General features: G+C 44.1%; 1 protein-coding gene across 1 annotated transcript in view; it reads right to left on the minus strand.

Annotated features, from left to right (window-relative positions):
- Window positions 1-20176, minus strand: part of LOC144483139 (transmembrane protein 255B) — a 62982-nt gene extending 42806 nt beyond the window's left edge. Inside the window, exons 1-3 of the mRNA XM_078201931.1 lie at window positions 19916-20176; window positions 14725-14867; window positions 7725-7787 (exon numbers count right to left, since the gene is read on the minus strand). Coding sequence (XP_078058057.1) covers window positions 7725-7787; window positions 14725-14867; window positions 19916-19967 — 258 coding nt within the window. The 5' untranslated portion in view covers window positions 19968-20176. The remainder of the gene's footprint in view (window positions 1-7724; window positions 7788-14724; window positions 14868-19915) is intronic.
- Between the last annotated feature and the right edge of the window lie 3161 nt (window positions 20177-23337).

Raw genomic sequence — 23337 nt, forward strand, 5'->3', positions numbered from 1 at the left:
GACAGCAGAATATCACCACTTCACAGGCTGTATTACAATGTCAACAAGTTTAGGATTACCTAGATGCCTAGGTTCTCGCTAGCTGACTTCACCAGGTCTGTCATTAACTGGGAGCCACTCTCTACTCCTTTTCTTAACTCCAGTGAAAGGTATCTTGTTCAGATTCCAGTTTGTTGTGCCTTTGTCTTCAATATTCCTGGGACTTCTCTTTATATCCCTTGGTTTCTAGAATTTGTTATTTAGCTTCTGGGACTAGCTTTCTGTCCTTTACTCCATTGCCCTGGCAGTTTCTGTGACAGCTACTTATTTCTCAGAGATCTGGCTCCAACTGAACCACAAAATTAAACTTACTTAAAGCGATACCTTATTTCTGATACCCACAAATACAAACATATAGATGACTTAAAACTACCTCTGTTTCCTGACAAAGGATTTAGAAAATACGGCAATCAGAATGGCACACGTTACTCCAAGTGTGGTTTAACTAAATGATTAATTTTAACATGTTTAGTTTTCAATTCTAACCCTCTAGAAGTAAAGCCTTGTGCTTGATATGCTTTTTTTTTGGCTTTGCTAACTTGCGGAGCAACCTTTAGTGATTGGTGTATTTGTATTCCATGACACCTAGATTCACACCTCCCAAGTAATAAGTGACATCTTTATTCTTCCTACCAAAATGTGGCAATTTATCTGTGTTGAAATTCATTTGCCAATTACTTGCCTATTTTGTAAGTTTATTAATCCTATAATTTGTTCCAGCCCTCCTCACTATTGACCATATCCCATATCCCAGTGTCATCTGCAAATTTAGAAGTCGTGTTTTGGATCCCAAATCAAAATCTTTAATGCAAATTGTGAACAGCATTGATCCTGATTCAACATCATTTCCCATCTTCTGCCACTCTGAATAACCACCCTTTACTCCCACTCTCTGCTTCCTGTCCTGAGACCATCAAAGCAATCTATTCTGCCACTTGACCCTGACTCCACATTCACTGACCTTATTCGTTGGTCTATTATGGTTCATCACACTGAAGGCCCTTTGAAACCAAAGGTAAATTACATTGACTACATTACCACCATCTCCTCCTCAAAAAATTCAATAAGGTCGGCCAAGCAAGATACTCCCTTTTGAAATCCATGCAGATTATTGCTCATTATTATTATATTTTGATGTTCTTTTGTTCTCTCTCTTAGCAAGAATTCTATTATTTTTCTTATCTTCGATGTTTAGTTGACTCATCTACAATTTGCGAGACAAGTTCTACCCCCTTCCTAAATGGATGTATTACATTAGCTATCGGCCAGTCCTCTGGGATGACGCCCTATTCTAATGAGTTATTAAGTATGTGTAGCAATGTTTCTGTCATATCTTCCCTCGATTCCTTGAAATGCGTGGATGAATATCCATCAGGCCAGGGGTTAGTGAATACTTCGGACAATCTCACACTGGATGTGTGGCGGTGGTGGCGGGGGGGCCCTAGAGCTATTGAAAATGTAGAGGTTAAATGAGAACATAGCATTGTTGGGTGGGGTGTGGGATAAGTGGAAGTCACAGTGAGATAGGTATGGAGGAGAAACAGATTGAAAAATGTCTGCAAAGCAGGTCAAAATACCAGATGCTTCGAAGCGACAAACTCTTCATTTCTGCTTGTATCAGCTGACTGGAGGAGTATCTGGGCCTGCTTTGTATGAGGTTAAGTTTCCTTGAGTACAACAGTGACATAAAGCAAGAGGTTCTCAAATACAATACAACACGGTAAGTAGTCCACCAATGGCAATGAGCTCTGCAGAACCTCAAAGCTGCCAAAAAGAAAACAATATTTGCATTTAGCATATTAATAGTATATCTGCATTGTATCATTCTAAACATAAATTTCCTTGAATACTTTTTGCCCAGTAACAGCATCACAAAGGTGTAAGTGCTGAAGGCAACAAGGGACTAATTGCAGTCAACAGTTTTGACTTACAATAGGAGATACAAGAACTTACAGTATGAATACAAGTTTATTTATTAGTGTCACAAGTAGGCTTACATTAACACTGCAATGAAGTTACTGTAAAAATCCCCTAGTCGCCACACTCCGGCACCTGTTCGGGTACATTGAGGGAGAATTTAGCACAGCCAATGCACCTAACCAGCATGTCTTTTGGACTGTGGGAGGAAACCGGAGCACCCAGAGGAAACCCACACAGACACGGGCAATGTACAGACTCCGCACAGACGGTGACCCAAGCCAGGAATGGAACCCAGGTCCCTGGCACTGTGAGGCAGCAAAGCTAATTACTGTGCCACAGTGCTGCCCCAAGGCAAAAACCACTGTAAGTTCTAAATAAAGGGACATAAAGCTGCAAGAAGCTGTGTGGTGTCACACAGTGGTTATCTCGCTTACACGCAGGAGAACCACTATGTTAAAAGTCAATTATTCATAATTACCGACAACAATATAATTCTTCAAGTGATGACACATACATCCCCAAAGCAGCAATGAACTTTAATGAAAACAGAAGGTGCTGGAAACAATACCCACCCCCCACCCAGCCCGCCCCCCCCTCTCCCCTTCTGCCCCCCTCTCCCCTCCTGCTCCCCTCCCCCCCCAACCCCCCCAGCAGGTCGAGCAGCAGCTGGGGAGAGAGAAAACAGTTGACATTTTAAATAGAGCATGAATCAGTTCTGAAGAGGAGACATATCCAACTCGAAAGGCTCTCGCTGACCCTCTTCCCACAGACCCCGTCAGACTGGCTGAGTACGTTTCTATTTTGGACTTCTTGGTGTCCATGTTATTTTGGTTTTGCTCAGCGACGGACTCTGCCAACTGTCGCAGCGCTGATTTGAGAAACGCTTGGCCAGAACTGGCCTCAATGAATCTGATGTAAAATTAATATATCCTTTTGAGAATATTTTAAACAAACTGCCTACAGTTTGAATTTGAACACATGCAGAGCTGCAAACGAGATAACATGTTCGACGAGAGACGATCAGAAATACGCAGTGAGGAGAAGAAACCATCCTTTGATATTTATTCAGCTGGCTGGAGTGGCACGGTGGCACAGTGGTTAGCACTGCTGCCTCTCAGCGCCAAGGACCCGGATTCAATTCCCGGCTTGGGTCACTGTCTGTGCGGAGTCTGCACGTTCTCCCCGTGTCTGCGTGGGTTTCCTCCAGGTGCTCCGGTTTCCTCCCACAGTCCGGAAGATGTGCTGATTAGGTGCACGGGCCGTGCTAAATCCTCCCTCAGTGTACCCGAACAGTCACCAGAGTGTGGCAACCAGTGGATTTTCACAGTAACTTCATTGCAGTGTTGATGTAAGCCTACTTGTGACACTAATAAATGAACTTTATTTTACTTCACTATCCAAACGCCAGCTGGTTTCTAGGATGGAAGCGCTGTAGACCAGTCTCCAGGAGAGGAGATGGGGGAACTTAGAGATAAAGGAGAACACAATGATGGATAAATATGGGAGAAGAGTGCATTTGATGCGATTGGACTGAGCAATATTAGCAATATTTAAACTGTATAGACGAAAAAGTTTGAAACATGATGCCTCAGGAACCTCCACTAAGCTACTTTACACATAGGATGGAGAGTATAATCTTCCACACTCCATCACCACTCGAAGCCCATGTTCTGAGCGGTCTGTTGTGTGAGTTAAGGCCAACTTGCAGCCACCCAGGAGAATGAGCCATGCTGATGCCAATCTGAACTTATTGGCAGGATTTTCAATACTTGTTCCAGGTGTCTGTGTGCATCCCGACTTCTGGAGATGGCTCGTAAATACAAAGGTAAAGCAAGGAAGGTGGAGCTCTAAGGTTAATGGGTCCCCACATTTTCTTGTGTTTCACACTGCAGCACAGTAAATAAAAGGACATAAAGCTGCAAGAGGCTGTGTGCTGTAACACAGTGGTTATCTCGTTTACACGCAGGATAACCACTGTAAATTCACAGTAAATTCTCCATAATTCTCCATGGGGCGGCACGGTAACACAGTGGTTAGCACTGCTGCTTCACAACTCCAGGGACCTGGGTTCGAATCCCGGCTCGGGCCACTGTCTGTGTGGAGTTTGCACATTCTCCTCGTGTCTGCACGGGTTTCCTCCGGGTGCTCCGGTTTCCTCCCACAGTCCAAAGATGTGCGGGCTAGGTTGATTGGCCATTCTAAATTGCCCCTTAGTGTCCCGGGATGCATAGGTCAGTGGGTAAATATGTAGGGATATGTGGATAGGGCCTGGGTGGGATTGTGGTTGGTGCAGACTCGATGGGCCGAATGGCCTCTTTCTGCACTGTAGGATTCTACCCGGCACTCTGCCAACCCGAATTTTCCATTAAGCGGAATTCTAGGGTCAAGTCTGTTTTACGACGGGGCAAGTCAAACTGACCAATTATAGTTACCAGCAGCCTTTCCTCAGTCTGCAGAACCACCTCCCCTCGAGGCTTCTCACTCCAGTCATGCTCTACCACACCTCACAAGACCTGTGGGATCATCCTGGAGCTTTCTCATTAGCTGAAAACGCAGAACTCACCTTATATCTCAGTTAACCAGCATATCTGGTTCACGGGCACCTCCCCTGCCGGATAACAGACATTTTTTCTGAAATGAGCATTCTGTGGCCATGCAGTCAAAGACAATTACAGGAAGCTCCAGGGTCCCGGGTTCGATTCCCGGCTCGGGTCACTGTCTGTGTGGAGTTTGCACATTCTCCTCGTGTCTGCGTGGGTTTCCTCCGGGTGCTCCGGTTTCCTCCCACAGTCCAAAGATGTGCGGGTTAGGTTGATTGGCCAGGTTAAAAAAAATTGCCCCTTAGAGTCCTGGGATGTGTAGGTTAGAGGGATTAGCGGGTAAAATATGTGGGGGTAGGGCCTGGGTGGGATTGTGGTCGGTGCAGACTCGATGGGCCGAATGGCCTCCTTCTGCACTGTAGGGTTTCTATGATTTCAATGATTTCTATGAAGCGTCAGCTATATTGTCAAACTCATTGGGATATGTTTTCTTAACAATTTCCATGGTGAGTGAGCAAAACGGCACGGCGGCACAGTGGTTAGCGCTGCTGCCTCACAGCGCCAAGGACCCCCAGGTTCGATTCCAGCCTTAGGTCACTGTCTGTACAGAGTTTGTACATTCTCTCCGTGTCTGTGTGGGTTTCCTCCGGGTGCTCCAGTTTCCTCCCACAGCCCAAAAATGTATAGGTTAGGGGGATTGGTCATGGTAAATGTGTGGGTTTATGGGGATAGGGTGGGGGAGAGTGCCTGGGTAAGGTACTCTGTCAGAGGGAGTCATAGAATCCTACAGTGCAGAAGGAGGCCATTCGGCCTATCGAGACAACACCGACCACAATCCCACCCAGGCCCTATCCCTATAATTCCATGCATTTACCCTAGCTAGTCCCCCTGACACTTTAACATGGGCAATCCACCTAACCCGCACATCTTGGACTTTCTGGCAGATTCGATGGGCCGAATGGCCTCCTTCGGCACTCTAGAGATTCTATGATTCTATGAAAATGGTCAGCTGATCTCTATGTCTTGTATCAATTTTCTGATGGGTTTGGGACTTGCAAAGAGGTCGAGGTCTTGGAGAAGGCACGGGCTCTTGAGAAATGTAACGTGGGTGGCACAGTAGCACAGTGGTTAGCACTGCTGCTTCACAGCTCCAGGGACCTGGGTTCGATTCCCAGCTTGGGTCACTGTCTGTGTGGAGTTTGCACATTCTCCTCATGTCTGCATGGGTTTCCTCCGGGTGCTCCGGTTTCCTCCCACAGTCCAAAGATGTGCGGGTTAGGTTCATTGGCCATGCTAAAATTGCCCCTTAGTGTCTTGAGATGTGTAGGTTAGAGGGATTAGCGGGTAGATGTGTGGGGATGTGGGGGTGGGGCCTGGGTGGGATTGTGGTCAGTGCAGACTCGATGGGCCCAATGGCCTCTTTCTGCACTGTGGGGTTTCTTTGATTTCTATGATTTCTATGAATATTGATCATAAAAATCAATCTCATAAGTAAACAGTGAATACAATTGAATTAGTACAAGGATGCTTGAAAAGGGAGCAGGGAATAATACTGGACATGATTATAACATTTAAATAATGCTAAGGATTGCCTCTCTTTGTGTTTCCTCTCTGCCTCTGATATGCACTTGATTTCAAGGGAGGGTGCCATTTTCTTCACCGGTTGCGCCACATGCAGCAATTCTGGGTGAACTTGTTCAATATCAAAATTTCTAAGTGAGGCCTTCAGAGTGTCCCTGGTGCACTCCCTTTGACCATCATGAGAGCGTTCCCCAGTCTCTAGCTCTCCATAGAAGATTCACTTGGATAAGCGGGTGTCAGGGATCCTGGCTACATGACCAGACCCAACTCAGCTGTGACTGTCTCAGTATGGTGTAAATGCTTGGCATCCCAGCTCGGGTGAGCCCCTCAGTGCCGGGTGCCTTGTCCTGCTCTCTGATCATCAGAAGCTTCTGAGGGCAGCTCAAGTGAAAGTGGTTGATTTATGGCACGATGCTGGTACACAGTCCATGTCTCCCATGCATAGAGCAGAATGGACAAGACTATTGACTCTGTAGACTTTGAATTGGGTCGGCAGACTTGCTCCTCTTCATTCCCAGGCTGGTATTTGAAGTAGATACAGTAAATGTCACATGAATACTGGTGCTTGCAACAGCTAACGGGCATACAATAAACAAAATTGACAACATTAATTCAGCTGGACACCATTTATTCACAAGAACTACGCCTGTCATATCACTGCTGTCTTTATAGTTTGACCTCCTCTTCGAGTATGCATAGAATGTTCACACACTGCCCAGATATTTCATTCACAAAACACAAGGGTATATTTTGTCTTTGCTACTGGAATGTATTGTGGCAGAGTAGTTAGTCTGTCCCTTATATATATATTAATGTCATTAAAATCAAGAGGGTTTTCTAATGTGCGGGGGAATCTGCTCTGCCAGTTTACTGTGACAACCTTGAAGACAAACCTATTTTATAATTTCAACAACCTGATCAGTCAAGTGAAAAAGACAGGATTCTGACAATAAACTTAGAGTTACATTGTATTAATATGTAGTTCCAACCAAATAGCCTCTAATCTTAAAACTACAACACACAATCGCCGGAATTCTACTGCCTCACCCATCACGGAATCGGAGCGGGGAAGGAATTGTCCGCTGACCTCAGATGGGAATTTCCGGTCTTGCTCAAGCGAGACCGTAAAATCCCACCCAGTGTCCGAGGCTTAGAAAACCGCATGTGCATTTGTTTATTGTGACTTGTATATATATATATATATAGTCCCGGATGACCGCAGACTGATTGGTGGTGATTTAACCTGAGGAACACCACACCTCAGGCAAGGGTAAGGTTGAGAAAGTTTGTGGATAGCTTCAGCCGGTACGGGAATTGAACCCATGCTGTTGACATCACTCTGCATCACGAACCAGCTATCCAGCCAACTGAGCTATACATGTAGTATTTATATACACACATATATGAGATTGGGAGGTACAATAAATAATACTGCCATTGCTAATCAAAGTACTGATAATATTTGATAAATATTTAATAGATCAACATTGTTCATTTTACAAAGAATACAGAGAAGGAAAGAAGCTGGATTTATATAGTGCCCTTCACAACCTCAGTGAGTCACAAAGTGCATTACGGTCAATAATGTCTCAATATCCTGCGCAACATCATATTTGTTATCACCAGATTATTAAAACATCTTACCAGCTGTTTCCGGTTTTCATCCAGTGCGAGTCCCAGCAATCCAAGGAATGATCCAAAGGCAAGCTATGGAGAAAAAGGAACATGGGAATATTATTCCAAACTTAATTAATCTTAACAGTTACCATTGCAATGGGCTTTGTAATAGGAGGCAAGATAATGTAAGTGTTCAGCTGCTTTAACCATTCCAACCGTATGTTCATCCATCCAAGCAAGGTTTAGAACCTTGTGTTCTGCCTCTCTTGTCCTGTTGGACTTGGAAAATAAATATCAAGGAGAAATCAATGGTATTTCTCGCCAAAATCATGAATTAAACACAGGAAACAGCAACGGATCAGCACAATTGCCTAAATGTTGAGCTGGAATTTCCCCTCCAAGGTTTTGATCTACTCTGTCTAGCTGCACACCCCTCTGATTCTAGTGTCATATTTCTTCTTTGCTTCCTTTGCTCACCTTCCAGCAGAATGCCCCATCCCATCCAAAAACCATTTGTCAATGTCAATTATCTCCCTGCCTTTAAATCTCCCGAAACCCAACTCTATCACACTACCTTCCATGTTCTATCAACCTTCAACATACTTTCCCCCATACTTTTCTCTTCACTCTTTCATTCCAACTGAGAAAGCTCCCCACAGGCCTCCTCTTACTAAAATCCACTCCACGTAATAATCAGCTCATTGTCTCATCTGTACACATACGTGCCTCAGAGAGAGAGGACTATATAAGAATAGAATAGAATTCTACAGTGCAGGAGGAGGCCATTTAGTCCATCGAGTCTGCATCGACCACAATCCCACCCAGGCGCTATCCCCATAACCCCATGCATTTACCCTAGCTAGTCCCCCTGACACTAAGGGGCAATTTAGCATGGCCAATCCACCTAACCCGCATATCTTTGGACTGTGGGAGGAAACCGGAGCACCCGGTGGAAACCCACGCAGATGCAGGGAGAAGGTGCAAATTCCACACAGACAGTGGCCCATGGCTGGAATCAAACCTGGGTCCCTGGCGTTGTGAAGCAGCAGTGCTAACCACTGTGCCACCATGCCGCCCACAGCATGGATGCAGCATGTTGTGAGGAGTTGAAAATGAAAGTCCATCAACTGAACCCATTTTGTGGCCAAGATGAACATAGGGATGGCACGGTGGCACAGTGGTTAACACTGCTGCCTCACTGCGCCAGGGACCCAGGTTTGATTCCAGCCATGGGTCACTGTCTGCATGGGTTTCCTCCCACAGTCCAGAGATGTGCAGGTTAGGTGGATTGGCCTTAGTGTCTCAAGATGTGTAGGTCAGATGGATAAGTCATGGTAGATGTGTAGGGTTACAGGGATAGAGAGGGGGAGAGGGCCTGGGTAAGGTACCATGTCAGAGAGTCAGTGCAGACTTGATGGGCTGAATAGCTTTCTTCTGCACTGTAGGGATTCTATGATTTTATAGGCTTGTGTAAGGGCTGCACTGCAACTCTGGGCAGCTGATAAGTATTAGTCTTGTGGCACTGCTGTAAGCTAGAAACTCAGTCCAGCTATTGGCTGGATCCCTCCTAGGTTGAATCACAACCTAGGCTCGAAAGGTCAATCGCCTCAGGTCCCAGGTTTTAGTCCCAGATTGAGAGTGGGTGTCAGGGTTGATTGGGGCAGCAGTTTATCCAGTATTTTCTATTGTTGTATTCCTACCCCCTCACTCATGCATGGGATGTCATGTTGGTCCTCCGCTTCAACTTCCATATCCAAGCTTTTCCATTACCTCTGGCCCATATCGGGAGCAGGAACTTATCAAACACAAGACACTAGTCTCAGTGTCTCTATCAACCCTCTGATCCAGGCTGGTGGAAATAGAAGATAGTCAGATATTGCTCACAATTACTAACACTAGCCCACCGCAAATCATTGGTTTCAAAAGTAGCGAGGCAATCTCTAAGATACCCAAGTCCAGCAATTCATTCACCTTCAGGTCTAGGCACCTCAATGAGTTCCTATTGAGTCAAATATCAAAGAAAATGGTCTTTCAATGGTCTGAAACATTTGCAAATAAATTCCAGGTGATAAGTGGAGCCCCTTCTTGGCCTGGTGTTTAATATTCATTATTCCTGTCATTTGATTGGACAGAACATCTGTCAACATTTGTTAAACAATACAAATCAAATTATTTGAGGACTGTAAATAATCTATATTAACACAGGTGACTTGTTTTCATCTACTCCTCGGGTGACTGTCTGCGTGGACCCCTAATCCCTCAGATAGGCTTTCCAGCAAATTATCACCACCTAATTTAAAATTGTTGAGACACTGCCAGAGCCATTTAACAAGGTTTATTTAAGGCGTCAGATAAAGGGGTCGCTGGGGAATCTTTGCTATCAAGACTGTCAGGAGCCTAAGGATGTTCTGAAGGAGTGTCCATTTGGGTGATGGTTGTCTCCGGGGAACCTGGATGGAGTGCAGCTATCATTGCAGGTAGCTCGAGGGCCAAATCCATTGAGTGAGAAAAGTGGGGTGTTTATTTATCATGGATTCTGATCTATGTTAAAGTAAAAGTTACAAAGAATGGAATCCTATTGGTAATTTCTTCATTTGGGTCATTCAATAAATTCAAATTCTTGTTAAAATATTCATATGATCTGAGATTTACTTTGGCAGCGCATACACTAAAATTGCAGAACGAAGACTAAATGGTCCACTGCTGTTCACATATTCCTAAAAGAGCACAAAATTCTAAGTGAGGATCTTTGAGCCAGAAGCACTTAGTAAGAAAACTTTGTAATTTTGTTAAAATGTCTGTGGAATCTGTAATTGGTATTAAGAATGTTTGAGAAGGACGTTAAGAGTTTGCATCAATTGTAACATTATCAATTGTAATTTTTTTGAATAATAAGAATTAGTGGTCTATGTGGCTGCTAACCCTTGACCTGGAAGCAATATCATCAGGACAGAAGTCAACATACGAAAACCCTGTGGCTGGCAGACGCAAAGGTGGACTATGGACAAAGGCGAGCTGCAGCAGGGGTTGAACAGATAAGTCACATTTACAAGGAGCTGTCTTTTAGTTTATTTATTTTATTAGTGTCACAAGTAGGCTTACATTAATACTGGAATGAAGTTACTGTGAAAATCCCCAAGTCGCCACACTCCGGTACCTGTTCGGGTACATTGAGGGAGAATTTAGCATGATCAACGCATCTAACCAGCACGTCTTTCAGACTGTGGGAGGAAACTCACGCAGACATGGGGAGAATGTGCAGACTCCGTACAGACAGTGACCAAAGACAGGAATCGAACCCGGATCTCTGGCACTGTGAGGCAGCATTGCTAACCTTGTGCCACTTGTCTTTGTAATGCAGTTAAAAGATTAGAACACTGAAGACAGGGTTAAAGCAGAGATTGTGAACTGGACGATTTTACGGCTATGCTTGAGTTTTGCCAGAGCCATTAACAAGGTTTATTTAAGGCGTCAGATAAAGGAGTCGCTGGGGAATCTTTGCCATCAAGACTGTCAGGAGCCTAAGGATGTTCTGAAGGAGTGGCCATTTGGGTGATGGTTGTCTCCGGGGGACCTGGATGGAGTGCCAGGTCCCCCGGAGCACTCGAGGGCCAAATCCATTGAGTGAGAAAAGTGGGGTGTTTATTTATCATGGATTCTGATCTATGTTAAAGTAAAAGTTACAAAGAATGGAATCCTATTGGTAATTTCTTCATTTGGGTCATTCAATAATTGTAATTATTTTGAGCTCCAGTTGTCCCATGAGGATTGTTACAACGTATATAACATTTTGAAAGGGGGGAACAGGATAACATTTGGAATATTTTGTGTTATTCATAAGCACTTGACCGTAGATTGTCTCCATACTGTTCCCCATTAACCTTTTCTGCATAATCGTTAACAGTCTTCCTAGTTCTGTAAATAATAAGCAGAAACTGGAAAACCAAAAACATCGGCCCAACATCAGTTTTCAAATGGACCAATTTGACTGCTACTGTTGACAAAGACTGGACTTGCTCCATAAGGAATATTTTTGATTTGATTTAATTTGATGCATTATTGTCAAATGTATTGGAATATAGCGAAAAGTGTTGTTTCTTGCTTGCTATACAGGCAAAACATACCATTCATAGAGTACATAGGAGAGAAGGGATAGGGTGCAGAATGTAGTGTTTCAGTTACAGATAGGATGAAGAGAAAGATCAGCTTAATATATGATAGGTCCATTTAAAAGTCTGATGGCAGCAGGGAAGAAGCTGTTTTTGAGTTGGTTAGTATGTGTTTTCAGACTTTTTTATCTTTTTCCCGACAGAAGAAAGTGGAAGAGAGAATGTCCGGGATGCGTGGGGCCTTGATAATGCTGGCTGCTTTCCTGAGGCAGTGGGAAGTATAGATGGAGTCAATGGATGGGAGGCTGGTTTGCGTGATGGACTGAGCTACGTTCACAACCCTTTGTAGTTTCTTGCAGTCTTGGTCAGAGCAGAAGCCATACCAAGTTGTGATACATCCAGAAAGGATGCTTTCTATGACGCATCTGTAAAAACTGGTGAGAGTCATAGCAGACATGCCGAATTTCCATAGCTTTCTGAGAAAGTAGAGGAGTTGGTGGGCTTTCTTAACTATAGTGTCGGCATAAAGGATCCAGGACAGGTTGTTGGTGATCTGAACAACTAGAAATTTGAAGCTCTCGACCATCTCCACTTCAACCCCATTGATGTTGACAGGGGCATGTCCTCCACTATGTTTCCTAAAGTCAATGACAATCTCGTTCGTTTTGTTGACATTGAGGGAGAGATTGACGTTGTCGCACCATTTCACCAGATTCTCTCTATCATTCCTGTACTCTGTTTCGTCATTGTTTCGTCATTGAGATCCAACCTACTATGGTGGTGTCCTCAGCAAACTTGAAAATGGAGTTGAAGCAGAATTTGGCCACACAGTCAAAAGTGTATAAGGGGTATTGTAAAGGGCTGAGGACACAGCCTTGTGGGGTACCGGTGCTGTGGATAATCGCGGAGGATCACCCAGCTCCATCCCTGAATAAAACAGTTGAATATATGGGATCTAAAACCCAGCAGGGCGCCCAAACATTAGCGCGAATCCCGATCCAACTCCCCACCCCTCTGTCCCAAAGTGCAAGAGAGCTGTTGGCTTCTGTTGGGCTGGAAGCTATCTGAGGTGGGATTTCTGCCTCTCAGGAACAAGTCTACTTAAATGGTTGCAGGGCAGCGGGTGTTCCCCTAGGCGGGCTTCACCCCTCACGCACCAACCTTTAGCTGGGAGGGGGGGACTGTTGTAGGGGGTGGGGGGGGGGGGGGTGGAATCTGGTGCCCTGGTTCAGCTCAGTGACTATGGAGAATAATTTAACATGCCACCATTTAATGTTGCCTGGAATGTTGATCCAATGCCAAGGTCAGGTTCCCAACAAACCCCTTAGCCCACAATAACAAACCGATACCCATTTTGATGACCTATCAAACAGTCCAAGGTCAATCTTAAGAAAAATTTGGAAAATTAAATATGATCTTATTTCAGATCGGTTTGTTTACAATCAGAGATCATATAACATTGCATCACTTCCTAAGATGGTGTATACTGTGTCTCATTAGCATATCACATTGTTAGAATTAACCCTTATACGACAGACACGAACAACAAGGGCAGCACAGTAGCACAGTGGTTAGCACTGCTGCTTCCAGGGTCCCGGGTTCGATTCCCGGCTCGGGTCACTGTCTGTGTGGAGTTTGCACATTCTCCTCGTGTCTGCGTGGGTTTCCTCCGGGTGCTCCGGTTTCCTCCCACAGTCCAAAGATGTGCGGGTTAGGTTGATTGGCCAGGTTAAAAAAAAAAAAATTGCCCCTTAGAGTCCTGAGATGCGTAGGTTAGAGGGATTAGCAGGTAAATATGTGGGGGTAGGGCCTGGGTGGGATTGTGGTCGGTGCAGACTTGATGGGCCGAATGGCCTCCTTCTGCACTGTAGGTTTTCTATGATAACTGGAGAGACCATCTAACTGGATAGGACAGTGCATGGCAAATACATTTATAATGAGCTAGCCTTAATTAAAACAAATATAACAGGCAAATAAGCCGAGTGTACTTCAATTCAGTTATTGTAGAAGAGACTGGTAGACCCAAACTCACTGCATCAAAACATATTTTAAAACATATGATGCCAGCCATAATTAGGTCCAACCTCCCATTAAATAATATAAAAGGATATACAAGGGGACATCAAAAAAAAAATTCAGAAATCTTCATATAAACGCATGATTATCAGTGTATCCTGCTTGCTGCAACTCTGAAACATTGGACTCAACTTGAACTAACTTGAAAGCATGGCCTCCACTAGATTTGTCACTTTAAAATAGCTTCTTGTGCACATAATATGTAGCAGAGTGAGAAAGAGCTGAGTATAATGTTTAAAGTTTATTTATTTGTCACAAGTTAGCTTACATTAACGCTGCAATCAAGTTACTGTGGAAATCCCCTAGTCGCTACACTCCAGCGCCTGTTCGGGTACACGGAGGGAGAATTTAGCACGGCCAATGCACCTAACCAGCATGTGTTTCGGACTGTGGGAGGAAACTGGAGCACCCGGAGGAAACCCACACAGACATGGGGAGAACGTGCAGACTCCACACAGACAGTGACCCAAGCCAGGAGTCAAACCCAGTTCCCTGGCGCTGTGAGGCAGCAGTGCTAACCACTATGCTACCATGCCACACCGTTTATAGCCAATCTCGGATAAAATGCATCAATTACTAGATCTTGTTTGATTTTTGCTGGGTTTTGGTGTCAGTGGTGACCACCATTGCAATTGGATGGATATCATCGACTTCCTCACTGACAGGAGAAATTGAAACTGGGGAGTGGAGAAGTAACTTAAGGGAAGGAAAGTGACACAGGACAGAATAAAATTATTACCATAAAGGCATAGAACTGCATTTGATATTGTCACCTATAGTCTAGGGGAGAGTCAGCATTGAGAATATTGCATTCTCTCATTCGGAGAAATGTTTGCACTTACAATTATTCCAGATGCATAGCCGATGATGCTGATGTTCTCGGTTCTTGTTTCAATGAAAATACCAACAGCAGTGATCAGAAGTGAGAGAAGCAGCAGAACGCTTGAAAGCCACATTGCCCTCTTCTTTCTTTTCATCAGTAACTCTGCAAAAAGGAAAATCCCAGTGATTTTATGCCAACAAGTTGTTTTTCAATCTTAAATCTTAACTTGATCAGGAGGCAGTGGCAGAGTGGTATTATTGCTGGATTAGTAATCCAGAGACCCAGGCTCATGTCCTGTGGACCTGGGTTCGAATCTCGCCATAGCAGGTGGTGAAATCTGAATTCAATAAAAAATATCTGGAATTAAAAATCTATTGATGACCATGAAACCATTGTCAATTGTTGGAAAAACCCATCTGGTTCACTAATGCCCATTAGGGAAGGAAAATCCCAGTGAAAAAAATCCTTAATGGAAGGAAATCTGCTGTCCTTACCTGGCCTGGCCTACAAGTGACTCCAGAGCCATGTGGTTGACTCTCAGTTGCCCTCAGGCAACTAGGGATGGGCAATAAATGCTGGCCAACCAGCGATCAAAACCCTACTCTGAAACCTGCCTGGAGAATATGCAAACTCCACATAGACAGTCACCCGAGGCCAGAATCGAACCCAGGTCCCTGGCGCTGTGAGGCAGCAATGTTAACCACTGTGCCAGCATGCCACATGGTCTGAGTTAATGCATTTTTGTTTATTTGGGTTTTCCACTGCGGTTTCAGAGTAGGGTTTTGATTAGGTTGGTTTTCAGAGATAGTGATGAGTTAATGGGTGGGGCTAAGCTTGCAGGAGAAACAGTGCTTTTAAAACCAAGAGCACTTTCTGCCCAGTTTATCAGTAGAATTAGAGTGAAACATCATTTCCTCATATTAATGCCAAAATAGCAAATAGTTGGGGTCTGATCTAACTTCATAAGATACCTTGGTGAAAATGTTAATAATCACACAAGTTTAAAATTCACATAAGCTTCTATGAGAAAAACCAGAGGTCTTTATCAAAGTCTTCACAGATAAGCACCAGAGCCTTTAGTCTGAGAGAATTCATTAAATCAGACATCTGGACCTGTGAGGAGGAGTGATATACACAGACACTGGATACAAACTGGGACATCAATGGTAACTTGAACCAATGATGAATGAGGTCAGCTAACATGATGAAGTCTTCACGCTGATTGGATATTATAATTAAGCAAACGTGTGATGATTGTGATTAGTTTTAATATCGGCATCTTATGCATATTGTAACCTTAATCAATAGCTATGAATGGATAGAGATAACTCCTGTACCTTGATTGGTATATGCTAATTACATGTAATAGAATTTGAAACTATAACTGTTCATGTATTCCTGAATTCTGGGCTCTGGATAGTTACAGGCTTTGACCTGTGACTTTCCAGTGTCTTCGCAATATAGCTTGAATTAAAACAACTGTTTAAGAGAACTCTGTGACTTGGTCTGGTTACTTGAAGGGTACAAAGTTTGTGATCAATTAAAAGACTGAACATCAAAGCTTGCAACAGTTTCAGATCTTGTATCCTAACACAGTTCAAGAAGGCACTCACCACCATCTTCACTCTGGATACTATTCTAGTGATTTAAGAACTTTTAATTTAAAATGACCTACAAAACGTAGTTTCAATTTCAGCCAACTTCATGTATATAATTGAACGATTTGTTCAGCTATTTCACAAGGAAATTAAACTGTGCAGCTCTGGAGCCAGTCACATATAAACAATACTGGGTAAGGATTGTAGATGTCTTTCTCTGAAGGACATTAATGAATTAGGTGGGTTTTCATGATAATCCAAGAGTTCCATGGTCCCCATTACTGCTTCTAACTTTTTATAATTCCCTGGCTACCACGATGGGATTTGAACTCAGACCTCTAGATCATAGTCCAGGCCTTTGGATTACTAATCCTGTAACATAATTGATATACTACAGTGCCCCGTGAAGGTCAGATGGGATGTCCATTATATTTCCTGTGACTGTTTTAAAAGGTGTAAGTTCCAGCTGTTAGTGCAATAGGTACAGGCAGCAGCTAGTAGATATATTTACAGGTTGAACTGTGATCTTAATCATTATGGTTCAGGTAAAACACCAGGAGTTACTTAACAACAGCAAGGGTACAATAGAGTGAAAAGTCACTATAACCTTTTTGCAGGTATGTAACTAATGCTGCATTACTAACATTCGCAAACTTGAAAGAAATTTGCTTTCATTGCCATATTTGGTGTGAGTGGCCAATGCTAGTCACGTGTTCGGATGCAGCTCACTTTGTGGGGCAAATTTGGACTGCTTATTTTGTCAAGGAATGGTCATAATGTAAACCCTGGAGGAGCCAGGTGTAAGGCTGGGGGGAGGGGGGGGGGGGGGTGCGCACATCCGGAGATTAGATTAGGGCTACTGCAGACCAAGAAGAGAATGGGCTGCAAAAGTAACCAGGGAGGTCTGGAAGCAACTGTGGAGAGAGAAATGTTCTGAGTCCGTATGACTTCTTCAAAGCTTGAGCAGTAGAAAGGTGATGGGTTTTATACTGTGGAAGAGAGGGGATGGAGGAGGTGGAGCAAAATAGAAGGTCAGGGATACGATTTGATGAAGATGAAGAAGACTCAAGGCAAAGGGAGTGGGAATGATAATGTTAAATGCTAAGGCAGGTGTTAATCTGAAGATCAGATAACAGAATGTGTTAATAGCAAAACAAAGATACATTGCTCTCTGAAGGCAAAACATAAGAACATGTCTCCATTTCTGGTGATAGACTGTTTACCAATATTCATTACAAGCCCATCGACTCGCACTGCACCTCCTCACAACCTGCTTCCTGTAAAGACTCCGTCCCATTCTGCCTGCTCCTCTCCCTTTGTTCTACTGATCTGATGATGTTACTTTCCAAAATGGAGCTCCTGGCGTGTCTTCCTTTTCCCTGAGCCAAGGTTCACCACCCTCCCTCCCAACACTGTGGTTAACGGGGCCATCAACCACATCTGACCTATTTCCCGCATCACACCCGTTCCCGTCTCTCCCAGAACCATGATGGAGTCTCCCCCTTGTCCTCACTTTTCATACCACCAGATTCTGCATTCAAAAGATCATCCTCTGCTATTTCCACGATCGCACACATATTACACCAAAAACATCATGGATATCCCACCCCTCCTAGGTAGGCATTCCAACAGTCTATCATTCCCACACACAAACGATCTTAGAAAACACATTTTAATATTGCTATCATATGTCAGTCGGTGATTTGGTTTATACATTAACTATAAATATTCTGGGCAGCACGGTGGCACTGTGGTTAGCATTGCTGCCTCACAGCGCCAGGGACCCAGGTTCGATTCCCAGCTTGAGTCACTGTCTGTGTGGAGACTGCATGTTCTTCCCGTATCTGTGTGGGTTTCCTCCGGGTGCTCCGGTTTCCTCCCACTGTTTGAAAGATGTGCTGTGGCAACTAGAGGATTTTCACAGTACCTTCATTGCAGTGTTAATGTAAGCCTATTTGTGACACGAATAAATAAACTAAATTTTATATTTAATCACATAATATTTTCAGATCTATATTAAATAATGTTGTGAAAAAGGATTTGTTGCCATAGTTACACAAAGTTACAGTTACATAAGTTACCAATACAAACATCTGTGGAGAGAGTAACAGGGTAATGTTTCAATTTTCTGTTTAAGGATCTATTATTCTACCAAAGTAAAGTACATAAAAAATCAGCTCCAATGGGATGTAAGAGAGAGAATAGAACATAGAACATAGAACAGTACAGCACAGAACAGGCCCTTCGGCCCACGATGTTGTGCCGAGCTTTATCTGAAACCATAGATTGGTTAAAATAGAACAAAACTTGGTACCATTGGCTCTCATGGAAACCCCACATCTGATTAACTGCATTTTGCATTTATATATCTGCCGTATATTTCCATTTTAGTTCAGATTTCCAACTTTTCCAACTAAAAAAGTACATCCATGGATTTGGCGTGTGCTATGATAGGGGAGAATATATTTCCTTTGCGGCATTTTAATATTTTAAGCTGGGGGGCTGAATGCTAATAGCTTGGAAATATTTAATACACATCTACAGATGGCACTGGAGCGTGGCAACGTCTTGCGAGCTTTGCCCAGCATACCCTCTAATTCTACCTTTTACTCTTGTTCTATGCTCGTAAAACTCCAATCTCTTTTAAACTCTCTAACAATGCTTTAATTCAATCTCATACAGATTTGGCAGAGTTGATCTTTCTCTACACCCTAGCTATGACTGTAACACTACATTCTGCATCCTTTCCTTCTCTATGAACGATATGCTTTGTCTGTATAGCACGCAAGAAACAATACTTTTCACTGTATAGCAATACATGTGACAATAATAAATCAAATCAAATCTTCCGATTTAAGATAATTTGCAAACTTCACTCCTCGCCCTTTTGTAACAATCTTTTGGAGGGTCAATTGGTATTGGCACAGTGTGGGAATATTTCAGCGTTAAGGTTGGTGCCTGGGTGAGGGATGCGAGTGAGGGTGAAACGCAAAATAATGTATTATTATGTAAGAATTCGTAAGGACGTCGCAAATTTACCCGCTCGGCAAAGGGCAATGTGGATGAACTTTAAAGCCTTTCGCTAAATGCTGCCCTTCCAAACGAATTGATCTTTTACTGTGCGGGTTAAAATTCCATCGAATAGCAACGAAACGACAATGAAAAAACAAATGTAAACATGCATAACACATTTCGTTAAAATTGAGAATTGCCTGGGATTTTTTTTTGGTGGTTGGGGAAGAGAATTCTGCGGGAAAAGCTCATGAATAATTACAAGAGGAAAAACTGTCCAGGGGATTTGAGTTGAGTTCTGATGTTTGATTACTGAATTGAGTGAAATTAGGATCGAATGCAGCGAGAAGTTGGACAGTGAAATTGGACACGTCCTCATAACGCGCCATCCAGAATTGGACTCAGATTCAGCACGGTTACTTAGTGTAGATATGAAATGTATCACTTCCCCATTTCCTTTGATTACGGTTCTTATTACTGAACAACCAAAGAATAGACAGCGCTTTGAGAAAACATAACCTGCATTTCATCATGAGAAGAGAACTCAACTCTTCCAAATTCGGTCCAGAGATATTGCTATTTACAAAATCGCCAACTCACCGAATAGATCAAAACGAACGTGGGATTGATTCTGTTCTGGAGCTTGTTGCATCTTTCCTGTCCCCCCCACCGCCCCACTCCAGGTTAAATGAGACAGAGGGTAACGCTGCTGTGGGGGTGCGGAGAAGCTGGGGTGAGTGGGCGAGGTTATTGTGTTGGATAAGATGATGGAGGAGATCGCGGCTTCCTTCACACGGGCTCAATCCCCTCAGCTCTCCACATACTCCAGGTCCTCAGCTTGGTCTCCTCTGGTTCCCTCTCGGCTTTTCCGGCTGCAGGGGGGCTGGGTTTGTCTCAGTTTAGGAATCACACAGCGCCCAGAGCCACAGCGCCTCGAAGTGTAGACTCTCGCCTACAGAAAATCCCTTCGCCACCACCCGCACATTCCAGGCACACCAAGTTACAAATACCAGGACAACTTGTGGTATCACAAAGACTCTGTATACAGCGCCCTTAACTGAAGTGAAAGTCCCACGGCAGTGTTATAAAGGAAATGTAGACAGGGAGGGGGTGAGAATTGGGGCAAATGTTTGGTCCACAGAGGGTTTTAAGAGAGATGGGGGCCACAGTGGCTGGGGGATATGGGTATAGGGAGTGAATTGCAGAGTTTAGAGCAATTCAGATCCAGGATACTCAAGAGGCCTGAATGAGAGGAGGGCTGATAGTGAGGAGGGTTGTGAGACTGCAGGGGATTAGAGATAGAGAAGGGTGAGGCCATGGAGAGATTTGAGAATGAGAATTAATTAATTGAGGAGACTTGGTCTGTATTCTCTAAACATTTGAGGAATGACTGGTGACCTCACTGAAACTTACAAAATTCTTTAAGGTAGTGGAAGCGGACGGTAGTGACTTTTAAGGTGCGTCTTGACAAGTACAGGAATAGGAGGGAATAGAGGGATATGGTCCCCGGAAGAGTAGGGGGTTTTAGTTCAGTCGGGCAGCATGGTCGGTGCAGGCTTGGAGGGCTGAAGGGCCTGTTCCTGTGCTGTAATTTTCTTTGTTCTTTGTTCTTACGGGGCATGACAGGATGTTATAGGTAAGATGTTTCCCCAGGCGGGTGAGTCTAAAACCAAGGGATAGAATCTCAGGATAAGGGGCAGGCCATTTAAGATTGAGATGAGGATGGATTTCTCCACTCAGAGGGTGGTGAATCTTTGGAACTCTTGACCCCAGAGGGCTTTGGAAGCTCAATCATTGAGCACATTCAAGACAGAACTCGACAAGATTTTGGAGACTGATAATATCAAGGGATATGGAGATAGTGCAGGAAAGTGGCACTGAGATTGATGTGAGAAAGTGGCATTGAGATAGATGCAGGAAAGTGGCACTGAGGTTGATGTGAGAAAGTGGCATTGAGATAGATGTGGGAAAGTGGCACTGAGGTTGATGCAGGAAAGTGACATTGAGGTAGTTAATCAGTTATGATCTAATTGAATGGTGGAGCAGGCTCAACGGGCTAAATGGCCTACTCCTGTTCCTATATTCTCATCACAGGCAACTGTCTCTTCTCAAGGACCAATCTAATGAGCATTCGCTATATTAGATCCAAGGCATCTTGCAGCTAAAAACGGAGGGAGCTCTGGAGGAGTATAATGAAAGTAGGAAAATACTCAAACGGGGAATTAGAAGAGCAAAAAGGGGTCACGAAATGTTCTTGGCAGACAGGATTAAGGAGAATCCCAAGGCATTTTATTCATACGTTAGGAACAAAAGGGTTGTAAGGGAAAAAATCGGACCTCTCAGGGACAAAAGTGGGGACTTATGCTTGGAGCCCAAAGAGGTAGGGGAGATCCTAAATGAATACTTTGCGTCGGTATTCACTAAGGAGAGGGATGTGTTGACTGGGAGTGTCTCGGAGGGGAGTGTTGAACCGTTGGAGAAAATCTCCATTACAAAGGAGGAAGTGTTAGGTTTGTTAGAGAATATAAAGACTGACAAATCCCCAGGGCCTGATGGAATCTATCCAAGGCTGCTCAGGGAGACGAGAGGTGAAATAGTTGGGCCTCTGACGCAAATCTTTGTCTCGTCACTGGACACAGGTGAGGTCCCAGAGGATTGGAGGATAGCCAATGTGGTCCCGTTATTTAAGAAGGGTAGGAAGGATAACCCAGGTAATTATAGGCCGGTGAGCTTGACGTCCGTGGTGGGGAAGTTGTTGGAGAAGATTCTTAAAGATAGGATGTATGCGCATTTAGAAAGGAATAAACTCATTAACGATAGTCAACATGGTTTTGTGAGAGGGAGGTCATGCCTCACGAACCTGGTGGTGTTTTTTGAAGAAGTGACCAAAATGGTTGACGAAGTAAGGGCCGTGGATGTTGTCTATATGGACTTTAGTAAAGCATTTGACAAAGTCCCTCATGGTAGGCTAGTGAAAAAGGTTGGATCCCATGGGATAAAGGGGGAGGTGGCTAGATGGGTGGAGAACTGGCTTGGTCATAGAAGACAGAGGGTGGTAGTGGAAGGGTCTTTTTCCGGCTGGAGGCCTGTGACTAGTGGTGTACCGCAGGGCTCTGTATTGGGACCTCTGCTGTTTGTGATTTATATAAATGATCTGGAAGAAGGAGTAACTGGGGTGATCAGTAAGTTTGCGGACGACACAAAACTGGCAGGACTTGCAGATAGTGAGGAACATTGTCAGAGGCTACAGAAGGATATAGATAGGCTGGAAATTTGGGCAAGGAAATGGCAGATGGAGTTCAATCCTGATAAATGCGAAGTGATGCATTTTGGTGGGAATAATGTAGGGAGGAGCTACACGATAAATGGAAGAACCATAAAGGGTGTAGAGATGCAGAGGGACCTGGGTGTGCAAGTCCACAGATCTTTGAAGGTGACGTCACAGGTGGAGAAGGTGGTGAAGAAGGCATATGGCATGCTTGCCTTTATAGGACGGGGCATAGAGTATAAAAGTTGGGGTCTGATGTTGCAGATGTATAGAACGTTGGTTCGGCCGCATTTGGAATACTGCGTCCAGTTCTGGTCGCCACACTACCAGAAGGACGTGGAGGCTTTGGAGAGAGTACAGAGGAGGTTTATCAGGATGTTGCCTGGTATGGAGGGGCTTGGTTATGAGGAGAGATTGGGGAAACTGGGGTTGTTCTCCTTGGAAAGACGGAGGATGAGGGGAGACTTAATAGAGGTGTATAAAATTATGAAAGGCATAGATAGGGTGAACGGTGGGAAGCTTTTCCCCGGGTCGGTGGTGACGTTCACGAGGGGTCATAGGTTCAAGGTGAAGGGGGGGAGGTTTAACACAGATATCAGAAGGACATATTTCACACAGAGGGTCGTGGGGGCCTGGAATGTGTTGCCGGGCAAGGTGGTGGAGGCGGACACACTGGGAACGTTTAAGACTTATCTAGACAGCTATATGAACGGAGTGGGAATGGAGGGATACAAAAAAGTGGTCTAGTTTGGAC

The sequence above is a fragment of the Mustelus asterias genome, chromosome 3, assembly GCF_964213995.1.
Source record: "Mustelus asterias chromosome 3, sMusAst1.hap1.1, whole genome shotgun sequence".
Lineage (NCBI taxonomy): Eukaryota > Metazoa > Chordata > Chondrichthyes > Carcharhiniformes > Triakidae > Mustelus > Mustelus asterias.